This window comes from Malaya genurostris, chromosome 3, assembly GCF_030247185.1.
Source record: "Malaya genurostris strain Urasoe2022 chromosome 3, Malgen_1.1, whole genome shotgun sequence".
NCBI classification, from domain to species: Eukaryota; Metazoa; Arthropoda; class Insecta; order Diptera; family Culicidae; genus Malaya; species Malaya genurostris.
Window position 1 is genome coordinate 183,184,815 of NC_080572.1, and position 14,821 is coordinate 183,199,635.

The 14,821-nt window shown below is 41.5% G+C and overlaps 1 protein-coding gene across 4 annotated transcripts; it reads left to right on the forward strand.

Moving 5' to 3' along the window:
* Positions 1 to 689: 689 nt before the first annotated feature.
* LOC131436055 (FAS-associated factor 1) lies at positions 690 to 14,032 on the forward strand. 4 transcript variants are annotated; one of them, XM_058604502.1, is made up of 14 exons: positions 690 to 847; positions 914 to 1,131; positions 1,397 to 1,465; positions 1,519 to 1,771; positions 1,848 to 1,886; positions 2,023 to 2,249; positions 2,311 to 2,411; positions 2,475 to 2,819; positions 12,095 to 12,219; positions 12,285 to 12,430; positions 12,491 to 12,645; positions 12,709 to 12,845; positions 12,908 to 13,383; positions 13,452 to 14,032. In XM_058604502.1, exons 2-14 carry the CDS (start codon positions 1,093 to 1,095, stop codon positions 13,530 to 13,532), a joined length of 2,193 nt encoding a protein of 730 aa, XP_058460485.1. In that variant the 5' UTR covers positions 690 to 847; positions 914 to 1,092; the 3' UTR covers positions 13,533 to 14,032. The 4 variants fall into 4 exon arrangements, with proteins under 4 accessions (XP_058460485.1, XP_058460486.1, XP_058460483.1 ...); XM_058604500.1 differs by having other exon boundaries at positions 691 to 847; positions 2,308 to 2,411; XM_058604501.1 differs by having other exon boundaries at positions 709 to 847; positions 918 to 1,131; positions 2,308 to 2,411.
* The last annotated feature ends 789 nt before the right edge of the window (positions 14,033 to 14,821 follow it).

Consider the following 14,821-nt stretch of genomic DNA (forward strand, 5'->3'; position numbering starts at 1 on the left):
TGCTGGAACAATTTTGATCTATATCAAACAGAGCTCATTGTAGACTTTGAATGGAGAAATTGGTTTAAAACAATCAAAATCTTGAAATCAACATGAATTAAATTTAGTAATCTACTAACTGTTTTATTATATTAAACAAACTCCATTTCTCTGCTCGTATAAAGAACAATGGAAGCCCGCAGATCCGTTCCGAAGATGATCACTTGATACAAGACTAATGTCGTTTTCGCTTGAGAAAACTGAAACTGACCCAGGGTAGTTTGATCAAATAAACACTTTTCACGAAACTGTGTTGATTTCGCACGTGGGTTTGAGCAAACCTGATATAAAAATTAGGTTCGAAACTGACTCTATTTTCAGTTCAACAATGTTCGAACCTGTCACAGGTTTGACAGCAGTTAGAGTGAGTTAGGTTTGGCATCAAGCGAAAAGGACAAAAAGAAGGCGGAGATAGAATTCCGCAGCCTGACAGGAACTATAAGCTGACCGGTTGAATCGGCCTAAAGTTTGTGCAAGCACTTCAAAAATCTGTTACGCCGCAAGTACGAACGAAAAGAAAACGTTCTAGTCCAGCAATTCCCAAACAAAACTCGTTATCGATGTTCGGCGGCTGGCGGCTGCCTGTGATCGATTCTCCCACGGTTGCTGTCAAAAATGCACAGTGGTGTTAGTAAGAACATTGTTTGCCTTTTCTTTCTTGCACAGACGGAGCACTTTGTGTAAAATTGAACCATCATCAGGACACGACGGTTCGTTTCGTTCGCAGATACTGAAGAAAGAAAATTTGTGATTAAAAAAAAGCGTTCGCAAGAACATATTTCAGGAACAATTACGTACGAGTAACTGAGTAAGTTATTGTTCGTTCAGTAATGTACTGGAATCCTGTGAATCACTTACCAGTTTCAATTTCTAGACAGTTGTAAGTGGAAAATTTCCGAGGGTAAAAATTTCGATGAGAACGCGAAATTGAAGGCGAAGATTGCACTTCTGTCATCGCACAGTACATACGCGCAGTCTGCTCTTTCTCCGTCACTTTGGTGTATGCGGAAGAAAGTGTTTCAATTCTTTTCGTAAACGCAAATAGCAACCGAGATGTCCGAGAATCGGGAAGAAATTCTAGCCAACTTTCAGGTAAGCAAAGAACAAAGAAGCACCAGTTACGAAGTTATTGCGTTGAGGTCAACTGCTCAGCTGAGAGAGCCCTTCGATGTGTGATGATTTTGTTCGCATTTATGGTTTAAAGGTTAGAATTTATTTGTGCAATTGCGGAAGAAGTGTAGTTACGGTTCACAAGTTATATGTAGAAGGTTTCTTTAAATTTATTATTATTTTTTAAATGGGAACACCTAGATTTATTTTAATATACACCAGTGGTTAAATTTTTTTATATTTTCAGAGCATAACCGCAATTGAAGATGTTGCCGAGGCCATCTATCATCTGGATGAAAGTAATTGGGATCTTTTGGTAGGTAACTACAATTTTGCGACGAATTATATTTATAAATGAACATTTTGCAGGTTGCTATCCATCGAGTACTACCTCAAGACCCGCAGGATCAACGGGCAGCCAGTGGAGGAGGTTCATCTGTTAATTTGAACAGTGGTAACAGTGGTACGACATCTGCATTTGCAAATTACTCGAACAATTTAAACAGTCTGGAAGCAATTGCCAACGTAGAAGAGCTTATGACGGCTCCATCATCTCCAATCAAAAATGCATTCGGAGTAGGAAGTAGTGATGCTTCCAGCAATAATCAAAGTCTGGATGCTGGTAAGTACGCAGTGCTGACTTATATCGTTGTACCTATGTTGAATAATCAACAATCGTTGCTTCTTTGTTGGTACAGACTTTTCATTTGATGACCCTTTCGGAATAACTGAGCCAGGTACTGACGATGTTAATTCAGTGTACATATTCATCGTGCCGCTCATTTATCATTCATTGTCCTGTCGATCGATTGCATTCTCGGATTCGCAGTTTATGTGCTGTCAATAATACTAACAAATTTATATCAATTCTAGGAGCATCTACGTCTCGATCCAACAGCAACAATGACTTCCGCAGTGCACTTAACTATTTGGACACGAAACCGCATGAAGTAATATTTAAGATTCATTTCAACAATGAGTTGCATTCGATCAGCATATCAAACCACGCAACGGTGGGGGACTTAAAAGCTAAAATTTGCGAAAAAACTGCAGTTCCAGTGTGTCGACAGGCACTGAAAGGTTGGGAGCACGGAAAACAGGTATGTTTTGCATATGCAATCATTATCGAAATGTGTGTTAATTTCTCGTAATCGACAGAAGGGAGTACAAAATTCTAACACGGTGCTCAAATCGCTCAACATAGGCAAGGAAGTTAATCTCATTATGACAGACATGACAGTAGAGGGATTTGTAGGAGATACGTGAGTTACATAAACTTGATATGTACCATTATTCGGTGAAATTTACGTGTCCGTTTCCAACAGTGATCCACTATCATTACAAAATAAGCAGACCTACACACTGCACATCAATGTCCAGCCGGAAGCGGAGATGCTGGTGCTCAAGTTTCCCGGTCATCAGAACATTTTGTCGATCAAAACGGACGTCTATACCGTCACGAGCATTCCGGTGCGGCACCAAGTGTGGTCAGGTTGGCCCAACAACGTCACTAACAATACGACGCTAGCCGAGTCCGGTGTGGAGCGGGAACACAATCTAGTACTGAAACGGGCCGATCAGGACGGTGCGCCCAAAATCACCAACAACAACAATGCGACCAACACCGCCAGCACCAGTACTAGCAGTAGCAGTAGAAACGTGTACAACAGGTGAGTTGTTTTGGGATTTCGTTTTGCTTAGCTGGAACACTGGGAATCAACATTGAAACTTTTCAAATTTTTAATTATGCATAAAATTATTACACATTTCGTTGGTTTGTTCCTCCAAGAGCATATGCAATTTCCGTGAACGATTCCGGACGCGAACAAAACTTTATCCACATCTCTCTTTTGACTGATAGGGCTTCCAATCCTTGCTCATATATGAATTTATATTGTATTGTAAAACTTGTTGCTCAAACATCTTAAGCATTGTTCACGATGGGGTGAATTCCGCTCTTACTGCAATTTCAGCATAATTTTTGCAGGTCAAATACAGCGTCACTTAAAGACAATACCGATTAGCATTGTTTGCAGAATCACGAGCGTCGCTATCTTTGAATTGAACCGTAGGAATATTCGCCCTTATTCTGAATAACGTCGTATCGATTTTTTTACGATCGTATTTCATTTGTATTCCTAATGACGCTAGCAAAATCAAAGGTAGCTAAGATTCGATCGAGCCACATTCGATCGAAAAATCAATACGTCGTTATTCAGAATAAGGGTGATTATCTAGCAATAGATGCAAACTTATTGCTAATCTTTACAAAATTAGCTGTCGGTAATGGCGGAGAGAAATCTCATCTCTGAGAGGTCCGTACACAGCATTTTTTTGTCGGGAGTGGCCCTCAGATAAAAAAAAAACTGTTTTTAATCACCTAGTGGTGTTATGATGCCTTTCTCATATAACTCATGTTTTCATTAATATTACTAAAGGAGTTCTTCAAAAAACTTTACTTTGAATATTTAATAAGAACAAAAAAGTTTAACATACATTAGCATAACCATTTCAATTTTTGACATTTTTTACTCAATTTAAAAGGAATTCTTGGGTTTTCCGAACAAAGATTAAATCAGTCTTTTTTTATAGACATTGACCCTTTTGATTTTAGTCTAAGTTTGTGAAAATAGATTAAGCTGTTTCTGAGAAAATGGAAAAAAAATCATTTTCGAGTATTTAACTACTATTTCCAGTACTTCCGACACCGGGAGCTAGGAATCGGTATAGCTGAACTTGGTTCGTTTGGCTAGCAACAAGCATAACTTATAAATTGAAACAGTTTTGAACCAAATTTAGGAAAAATACGTTATTTTTCATTACTGCTTTATTATTTCATACACACATCCCTGCATTTCCGGAACCGGAAGCCATGTTCGGATAAAATTCTGCAACTATTTATGTAAACATAATACTTTTCATTTAAAGCTGAGTTTGCGAAGATTGATCTTGCCGTTTCTGAAAAATTGGAGTGGTGTTTGGTTTAGAGCACACGAGCACTTTCCCGGTACTTCTGGAACCAGGAACGTCGATTCGGTATATCCAAAATCAACGTATTTGGTCATCAACTAACCAAATAACTGCCTGATTGAAAAATTATACGGCTATTTGATTGTATTCGGCTTGATTTTTCCGTGTCATGTATGTATGTATTTTTATACTTATCAGCCTGTAACTCCGGAACCGAATCCGGATGAAATACTTTAGGGTTCTTGGGATTGTAAGACCTTCCATTTGAACCTAAGCTTGTTAAAATAAGATGAGCGGTCTCTGCAAAAATCGAGTGCATTTTTGTAGTTTTTTAGTTCATTTCACACATTTTACTACGTAACTCCGGAACCGAAAGTTGGATCCAGATGAAATTCATTGGCAGACTATGCAACTATACAGCTATAGTCCTGGGGTGTCCTTAGCTGTATCAAGCATACGTCTCCACATTACTCGGTCCATGGCTGCTCGTCGCCAGCCACTCAAGGCACGGACGCTTCTGAGATCACCCTCCACTTGATCGATCCACCTTGCTCGCTGCGCTCCTCTTCTTCTTGTACCAGTCGGATTAGATTCAAGAACCATTTTCACTGGGCTGTCGTCCGATATCCTTATGACATGCCCAGCCCATCGTAGACGTCCGATTTTGACTGTCCGTACGATGGGTGATTCCCCTAGCAGCTGTTGCAATTCGTCTCCACGATCCATCTTCCCTCTGCACTCTGCCATAGATGGTCCTCAAACCTTTCTTTCGAAAACACTGAGGGCGCGTTGGTCCTCTGCCAACATAGTCCAGGTCTCGTGGCCATAGAGAACAACCGGTCTAATGAACGTTTTGTAGATGGTCAATTTCGTGCGGTGGCGTACTTTTCTCGATCGAAGGGTTTTTCTGAGTCCAAAGTACGCACGATTCCCTGCCAAAATACGTCTATGAATTTCTCTGCTGGTGTCATTATCGGCGGTCACCAGTGAGTCCAAATACACAAACTCGTCAACCACCTCGATATAGTCACCGTCTATCATGTCTTTCATGTATTTTGTTTTTGACGCATTTATGGCCATTTATACGCCTAGCTTTAGCTTTCAGTCCGATGTAGGTTTCCGTCATCTTCTCAAGGTTACGTGTCACCATATCAATGTCGTCAGCGAAGCCAAATAGTTGTGCAACATCTCGACGAACTTGTAGTGTATCGAGACCGATTAATAACTCGCGACTTTCGTAGCTTGGTAGTTGGTGAGGATTGTTCCACGGTAAGCGCCGTAGAGCGAAGCGAATGAATCTGCGTTGTATCGATTCGATTCTATGAGCTCCGTTTATGTAGTGAGGGTTCCAAACGACAGAACAGTTCTCCAGGGATGAACGAACAAGCGAGCAAAACAGAAACAAAACAGTGCACGTCTGTAAAATGCTTATGTCGTTTTTCATTGAGAACACTCGTGGAGTGTTTTGCTCGATTCGTGCACTTTTCGTGCAATCGGGCAATCGAAACAGGTGCACTGTGTTTCATTGATTTGCACCGCACGAAAAAAAATGCACTGTCGGGGCAATTCTCGGGCAACTATTGTGCACCCGTTTTCTTTTCAGAGCAGCAAGCGTGCAAACCAAACTTTACAAAACCGTTTCATTGATCAACTGTCAGGGCAAAACACAGGCACAGAACGAGTGGAATCAATGAAAAACGACATTAGTGATTCTCATTACCAGTGGTGTCTCGTCCTCATGTGCACCTTGTGCACTGCACAACCGGTCAAACTGAAAAAAATTACTGCATCCCCATTCACATTCAATCCTCTATTTAATTGATGAAAACAGGTCAAATTGCTTTGCGAGAACTTGTATCCACAACTCCATGAGAGGTTTTAGTGGCTTATGCTTCTGGCAGTTGAAAACAAATTGCTGTTTCAGTTGCAACATCGAAGCGATTTTATAAATGAAGTTATTGAAAGATTATGAAACAAATAAGTTCAATAAGAATTCCACTCCGAAAGTATATAGTTATTGCATTGTATTGGAAAACACAAGCCAATCTCCATTCCCCAATTTATAGTTTTCACTTAAAATGAACTATTACATCTGATATTATACCACATAAGCAGTGCACAACTAGTAAATTTTGTCACGAGACGCAACTGCTCATTACAAATCCTAGGTTGCGAAAAGCTTTAGAAACGATATAGCTGATGTGTTGCTTGAATGTCAGTTGCTCACCAAGAAAGATACTAAGGTCTTCAACACACGTTGTTCGGACTATTGGGGATCCTTCCAGAAAGTAATCAAAATGAAATGGCTCTTTCTTCTTCGAGAACGTGATGGTCAAGCATTTGTCAGGATTCAATTTCATACGGTTTACTTTACACCACTCGACGAAGCTCAACAACTGTCGTTGAAGAAAACCTGCATCTACTGGGCTTCGAATGTAATAGTAGATCTTAACGTCATCGGCAAACGATAGACGAGGGCCCTCTAGAGTAAAGTTGACGTCGTTGAAATACAGTAAAAATATTAAAGGCCCGAGATGGCTACCCTGCGGAATTCCGGACGAAGCGATAAACTCATTAGAAACGTGATCGCCGATTTTCACTGCTAAACGACGATCTATAAGATATTACTGCAGCCATCGAAGGTTATAACAGATCGGCTGAAAAGTTCGTATCGTTTCTATGAGAGGGCGCCACCAGAAATAAATCCATACCATTTTCAGTTAGTACCAACCTTCAAAAGATACGTGTATAAATTTGATAGCTGTCTGATTATTAGTTTGTGAGATATTGCATTTTGAGTGAAGCTACTTTTGTTATTGTGAAAAAAATGGAAAAAAAGGAATTTCGTGTTTTGATGAAACACTACTTTTTGATGAAAAAAAGTGCCGCCGATACCAAAAATGGCTTGATGAGTGTTATCCAGACTCTGCACCGGGCGGAGCAACAATTCGTAAGTGGTTTGCAAAATTTCGTACTGGTCATATGAGCACCGAAGACGATGAACGCAGTGGACGTCCAAAAGAGGCTGTTACCGATGAAAACGTGAAAAAAAATCCACAAAATGATTTTCAATGACCGTAAAGTGAAGTTGATCGAGATAGCTGACACCCTAAAGATATCAAAGGAACGTGTTGGACTTATTATTCACGAATATTTGGATATGAGAAAGCTTTGTGCAAAATGGGTGCCGCGTGAGCTCACAATCGATCAAAAACAACAACGAATTGATGATTGTGAGCAGTGTTTGGAGCTGTTATATCGAAATAAAACCGATTTTTTTTCGTCGATATATAACAATGGACGAAACATGGCTCTATCACTTCACTCCGGAGTCCAATCGACAGTCAGCTGAGTGGACTGCACGCGATGAACCGAACCCAAAGCGTGGAAAGACTCAACAATCGGCCGGTAAGGTTATGGCGTCTGTATTTTGGTATTCGCATGGTATAATTTTCATCGACTACCTTGAAAAGGGAAAAACCATCAACAGTGACTATTATATAGCGTTATTAGAGCGTTTGAAGGACGAAATTTAAAAAAAAACGGCCTCATTTGAAGAAGAAAAAAGTTTTGTTTCATCAAGACAATGCACCGTGTCACAAGTCGATGAAAACCATGCTGAAATTGAACGAATTGGGCTTCGAATTGCTCCCTCATCCACCGTATTCTCCAGATTTGGCCCCCAGTGATTTTTTCCTGTTCTCTGACCTCAAGACAATGCTCGCTGGTAAAAAATTTAGAAGCAATGAAGAGGTAATCGCTGAAACTGAGGCCTATTTTGAGGCAAAGGACAAATCGTACTACAAAAATGGTATCGAAAAGTTGGAAGATCGCTATAATCGCTGTATCGCCTCTGATCGCAATTATGTTGAATAAAAAAAACGAATTTTGGCAAAAAAATGTGTGTTTCTATTAAACGATACGAACTTTTCAGCCGAACTGTTATTGTGGTTTATTATATCAAAGGCAGAAGTGAGATCGGTGTAAATAGCGTCTGTTTGTAAACCTTTTGACATACCATCAGTCACGTAGCACATGGTGGTTGTGGAGCGCTTAGGCATAAAGCCATGTTGAGTGTCGACAATATATTGCTTGCAGTGGTTGAAAATCGGTGTCAGAATAACCTTTTCAAACAGTTTAGGAACTGCACTAAGCGATGTGATGCCACGGTAATTGTTCACGTCTTTTTGTCACCTTTCTTATACACTGAAAACAAAAAAGAAAATGTTTATAAGTTGGGAAAAACTTCTTTAGAAAGTGACATCCGAAATAATCTACAAAGGGAAGCAATTTCACCAGTCGAGCAATTTTTCAAAATAAATGCCGGTAAGCCGTCAGGGCCAGAGGAGGTAGAAGACTTTATGCGAGCGATTGCCGTCCGAATCGAATCCTCGTCAATATGAACGAGATTTAAAGAATTGTAAGATTCTGGAACGTTAAGCGCAGCGAGTGTAATTTATTGCGGGCTTAAGGTTTCGTTTTTTAAATACACGAGAAAATTTTTCCGAAAAAAGCTGGCAGCTTTCCCCGTTACCCGAACCAGTAATCTCTCCAAACTTCATTATAGAAGGTAACTCAGGCTCCTTCCTTTGCTCGTTCACGTGTTCCCAAAAAACATTCGAATTGGATTTCAATTTCCGTTGTACATTTTTCAAGTAGTTGACATGACAACGCTTGACAGTGTGCTTGTATAATTGATTGATCTGCACATATTGATTACGCAGTACGTATCCTCCATGTTTTGAATACCGTTTTAGGGCGGCTCTTTTAGTAGTTTTCAATTGTCTCACTACGGTGGTCTGCCATGGTGGATGCAGGGACAGCCGTTTGGATCGTTTTGGTACAAAAAAGTCAATCGCGTAGCTCATGACGTTAGAGAACGTTTGTACAGCAGCGTTGACATCATCATTGTCGAGAATTTCCTCCCAGTCAATATGTATTAGAAAGTCGGTCATTTTAGTGTAGTCAGCTGATGATGTCGGTCGTGTTGTAGCCATCTGGTGGAAGATTAGAGTTGAGCACAATATGAAGTGGCAGGCGATGTCGAACAGATTTGACCAAAGGAAACGGCGAGGCACTAATTATAGGTGCAACATCTGTTCTGCTCGAGAAGCATAGATCCAGCATTCGGTCGTTTTCGTTTGCAACAGGATTCGATTGGCGAAGTAAGTTGACACTATAACCGCAAGGCAAGGTCGTAATGCCAACATGGAATGTTGAAAGCGTCGGATCAGCCAAAAATAATCCACCAGAAGTTTCTTGCCATTTGATTCCGGGAAAATTGAAGTCTCCAACGATTAAAATTTCGTCGATTGGACGCGCGTGAGTTGAAAAAATTTCGTGAAGGGACTCTAAGTGAGCATTGATTAGAGCAAGGTCGCGACATCGACCAGGTGGAAGATAGACTACGCAGAGGAAGAGTGTGAACTCGGCGAGCTTGACACTGATCCACAATTGCTCGACACGACTACCAGGCGTTGATTCGATCAACTGCGCTTCGAAACGTCTATGTACCGCAACGTGCACTCCGCCTCCGATAGATTTGGGACTGTTAAGAGTACTGCGATCGGTTCGAAAAACTTCGTAACTGGCATCAAACCCCTGGACAGACAGCGTGTTTTCTCGGAGCCAAGTTTCGGTAAGAGCGATAATGTCAAAACAATCGTCTGAACTTGCTAACAAATACTCGCCGACACATGAGTTCATAGCACCGACGTTTTGGTAGTAAATCTGCAGATTGGAGTTACTTGATCGGACTTGCGATGGAAGACTGGAAACGGGGATCGGATCAGTGCTAGAACCGTTCAATGCAGATGAGTACTTGCCATTTGTGATGGTTTGGAAGACCCCCTTTTCGATTCCGCACACCGGGCCGGGACGGCTGACGATCGCTGGCTGCAGTGGCTCGACTGTGGGGAACGCATCGGGGGCTTCCATGATGCTAACTATGTTGCGTCCCAGTTCAACCTCTAACGATAAATCACACGCATCAATGGTGCTGGGCAGCAATAGGTTTCCAACGAGGGGCTGACATCTACAAGCGCGAACAAGATCAGGCATGGATGCAAAGAGAAATGACAATACTTGCTTGTAAGAATCCTTCATCACACCCACACACAGGACCAGGACGGCTGGAGAACACTGGCTGCAATGGCTCGACTGTGGTGAGGAGCTCAGGAGCTTCCAAAATACCTATAACAGTGCGTCCCGGTATGTTTCCATGCAATCTCATAACGTCATTGGTGTTGTCAAGAGGGAAAAAGGCGATCCAGGTGTACCTTGCTGTTCCATACTCGCAGGCGTACTACGGTCACCAGACATCCTGCTTTCGGTTGTCCTCCAACTCACGAAAGAGGGCATCTTGAGGCCATGTGTCAGGATTAAGTGCAACATCACGATATTTAGCAAGAATTCCAACTTTGAAGGAAACAAAGTTCAGGGTGGGGACGGGTATAGCGTGATGGGATAGTCGATGCCTTTCACGCAGCCCGCCTGGGTTCGATTCCCAACCCCGCACATAGGGTCAGAAAGATTTTCTGGTCCGAAGAGGCGAATGACCTAAGATGTTAAAGCCTCTATAATTGAAAACAAAAAAAAAAAAAAAGTTCAGGGTGTTGATGTCTATTCCTTTTTTTCACCAGCGGGATGACCGAAATTTCGTCGTTGCAATTCAGTCCATCTTTCGTTAGTTTTCCGACCATCTCTTTACTAACGCTGAGATGAAAACGAGAAAGGTAGATCCATGAAAGAGGGGAAGCTACCGGAATCGTTGCAATATTGCAGTTTTCGACTGGTTTCCGCCCACCCATCAATGAACTGCTTGTCTCAAATGCCTCTTCGCGACGACGTTTAGCAGCCGGACGAGAAACTGGATTCGCTGGCACCGATGACGAAGTCGAAACGATGCGAGACAGGCGAAATATTTGCTGGCTATTTTTCGTTATGTCGGCTTTCAGCTCAGCACATATTGACTCAGTTTTTTCAGCGCCCCCGCAGAAGTCACCACTGTCTAGTTGCGGGCGTTTGTCCGGATTACCCAAAGCTAGGGGCTATCTCTCAGTTAAGTCCGAACGAGCGGCAGCGAGGCGTAGCCGCATTAGACCTTTCGAAATCGCAGTAAATTGAGCAAATTCTATTAAGCAGCATGTGGATCTGTTATACCAAATAACTATTATGCCAAATAATCATTATGCCAAACGGTATTATACAAACAATAATATTCTAGCGACAAGTGCCTTCGAGTGTGTGGTTTTCTGGGATTTTTTTTCTGGATTTTCTTACATTCCAGAGTTTATTTTTCTGGAGATTAGTACTTTCTGGGTAATAAATTTCTGGGGGAAAAGCTTCGGGAATCCTCCTAAAGTGGCTATGATTTGTCTCTACCTCAGCACCGTGTTCCATAACAATCACACACTGGTAACAGACATTCCGTACCAGCGCATGTACGTATCGAAGCGCTTTATATGAAGGTTTAGTCATAACCGTGTAATTTCGGAGCCGGAAGTCGGATTCGGATAAAAATCGGGAGTTTTTTTTATGGGACCATGACACCTTTTTTGCCCGGCTTGGCGGTTCAATGCATGCGATGCTGGTCGTACAAGCCAGTGGTTGGAGCCTCGACCTGGAAGGATTCTTAGTGTCAGTAGGATCGTAGTATTAGTACTCGTAGTATTCGCATATTGCATGATGGCGCCACGTTACCCTATCAAAAACATCCAGAGTTGCCATTCATATAGAATTATCTGTAATGTACTGAGTTGTATACTTCCATGCAGATTTCATGCAGGATACAGATTTAATACATATTGCCAAAACTAAATACAGAATTGTGCTTACATATCATCCTTCAACCCAATACAAAATCTAACTCATCGAACTCGAAGAAATATAAAACACCTCCTAGTGGGATTCCGAATTACTTAAAACATATTAGCTAACTTATATTCATATATCTGCCATCTATTTCCATCCACAGTGACAGCATGCCCATCGTCATTGATTCGGAGAGTAGCGGAGAGGAGTTCGAGGATGCTTCGGATTTTAACAACGATGACGACATTTTTACGGAGACGCCCATCAACAGCCACTTGAAACATTTGAGTAAGTTTTTGTTTACAGTGTTTACCGATGTTTGGACGTTAGCTAAAACCAACCCTTGTTTGCAGTTCCCGATAACGTCGATGACGAGACGATCGGCAGCATACAGTTCGTGGAAAATTTTGTTGAGCGATATGGACCGCAACATCCCATGTTCTTCCAGGGTAGTCTAGAGGATGCACTAAAGGAAGCCTGCCGCCCGTCGGCCAGAGATGTAAGTTTTAGCGGTCTGTAATGCTTTGTACAGATGATATAATCGTTTGTTTTTCGGCAGCGTAAACTTATGGCGATTTATTTACACCATGATGGAAGTGTGTTGACGAATGTTTTCTGTGGCCAATTGCTTGCATGTGAAAGCATCATCCAAATGCTGCTAGATCACTACGTCCTGTTCGGTTGGGATTTGACTTTCGAGAGTAATAAAAATATGTAAGTAAATTTCTGATCGTGATTTGATGTTTTAGTTGAACATTGTTTACCTCTTTTGAATAGGTTTTTATCGTCAATATCGGCTTGCGTGGGCATGACCGCATCGATAACAGTTCGGAACATTCCAACTGATCGGTTGCCAGCCATTCTTGTGATATCAAAGAATCGCAGTCAGTGCGAAGTTTTCCAAGTGATCTATGGTAAGCTCGCTTTTGTTTTGAAACAGTTCGTCTGAGTGCTTTAACATCGGTTTAACTTGTAGGCAACGTCAGCGTGGATGATTTACTATCGCAGCTCATGGAAGCGGCCGATATGTACAGTGAGCAACTCAAGATCGAACTGCGCGAGGAGAATGAACGATTAGCTCGGGAGCAGGTGAAACTGGAACAGGATGCTGCATATCGTGAAAGTTTGGAGGCCGATCGGGCCAAACAGGAAGCAAAACGCCAGAAGGAGTTGATGATGCAAACCGAGCGCCGCCGGCTGGAATCCGAGCGGGCCGATGCCGAAGCGAAACGAGAGCTAATTCGAGCAAATGCTCGAATCACCGTCCCTCCGGAACCGGAGCAAATATCCGGGGAAAATATAACCAAAATTAGAATTAGGCCACCGAGCGGACCGATGATAGAGAGGCGTTTCACGCTTGACACTCCGTTGCGGATCCTGTTGAATTTCATCACCGGCGAAGGGTTCCTGATTGATGAGTACAAGGTGATCTCTAGCTGGCCTCGACGAGATGTAAGTTCTTAATTTACTTACCGAAAAACTGGAAAATTTACCGTAATTACGTTGTCTTTGTTTTGCAGCTCACGGTTCTAAACTTAGACGAAACACTACGGCAACTGAAGCTATATCCCCAGGAGACGGTTATACTGGAGGAGCGATGATTCCATCCATCCTAAGTAGACCGTTGTTCCCTGTATCCACAATTAATTCTACCATGTGGGAGGTACAGTGATGCCTAACTTATTTCATTCAAGATCACTCAATCACACAGCAAGTACGGCGCGGTCTCCTTCAAGTATATTAATCAAGTTTAATTTCTTATTTGAATTGAAAAAGAGTGAGTGGCAAAGATTAGTAAACCTAGGGGAGTTTTGATGGTTTTCCAAATTTTATCACTACAATCTCTAATTTATTTTGTGACGTTTGGCTCTAAAACTGTTTCGGATTCACATTTCGGCCTGTAGATTTCTGGCAACTGTTCGTACTACAAAAAAATATGATTTTTGTTAAACACCAGAATACAATCCAAGCCTAAAATATATTCTTATATACCGAAGGAGTGCAGATTCGATAAAACAATGAATAATTTGTATAGCAGAGTAAATAATTACCATGCCCAGCAGGCGGGAGAGAAAAAATAAAAAAGTGATCCTCAACATAACTCAATATTTTTCGAACTTTTTATCCGAAAGAGCTTTCCAAAATGCCGTTCAAACAACGGCTTCAAATACAGCAATTGCTAACTCACAAAACACTCATTCCTTGCAATTTTCAGTGCGAAACTTCTGGAGCAGTCGGCAGAGGAGTGCTGTTAAATTAGAGAAACGCAATCAGCAATAGTCGATCACCACTATTCTGTCTTTCGATTGAATCGGATTTTGTCGAACGAATGTAAACATGGAAAACTCGAACTATAGAATGCAAAATTTCGTATTCGATCGAAACAATCCGATTTGAACAAAATACAGAATCGGGGTAATTATCACATTCAATGGTAAATTTAATAGGTTGCAAAAAAATCATGCCGAATTTTTTCCCGATATATGCCTCTACATGCGAAATGCAAGGCAATTGATAGATACCATCTGAAACAAAATCTTCACCTATTATTGGCTTCAATTCATAGAGCCATTTTCGTACATCCTCGAAAGCTTGAAGGTTTTAGTTAGCCTGTACAGTCCCATCGATGATAAGAGGCGATAATCAGAAGATGCCAGATCTGGTGAATACAGCGTGTGTGGTACAAGTTCCCAGTCAATCGTAAACTTTGGCTGAATGTGAAGTTGTCATGCTGCAGAATGACTTCGAGCCCTTTCTGATCCCACCACAAACCTAGCATTGTCTTTTTCTTAAAACGATTCGGTCTTGCACTCGATATTGATGGTTGTCCTTACGTTACCCATCATTTTTCATGATTTAGATTCACAAAATATATCAATTTTCCATCGTC

What these genes read in the sequence shown, in the direction of transcription:
- LOC131436055 (XM_058604500.1), top strand. Translation starts at nt 1,093, where the DNA reads ATGTCCGAGAATCGGGAAGAAATTCTAGCCAACTTTCAG. An exon ending in GAGGGATTTGTAGGAGATAC is followed by an intron (nt 2,412 to 2,474) that starts GTGAGTTACATA and finishes CGTTTCCAACAG; the next exon opens with TGATCCACTATCATTACAAA. An exon ending in AGTAGAAACGTGTACAACAG is followed by an intron (nt 2,820 to 12,094) that starts GTGAGTTGTTTT and finishes TTCCATCCACAG; the next exon opens with TGACAGCATGCCCATCGTCA.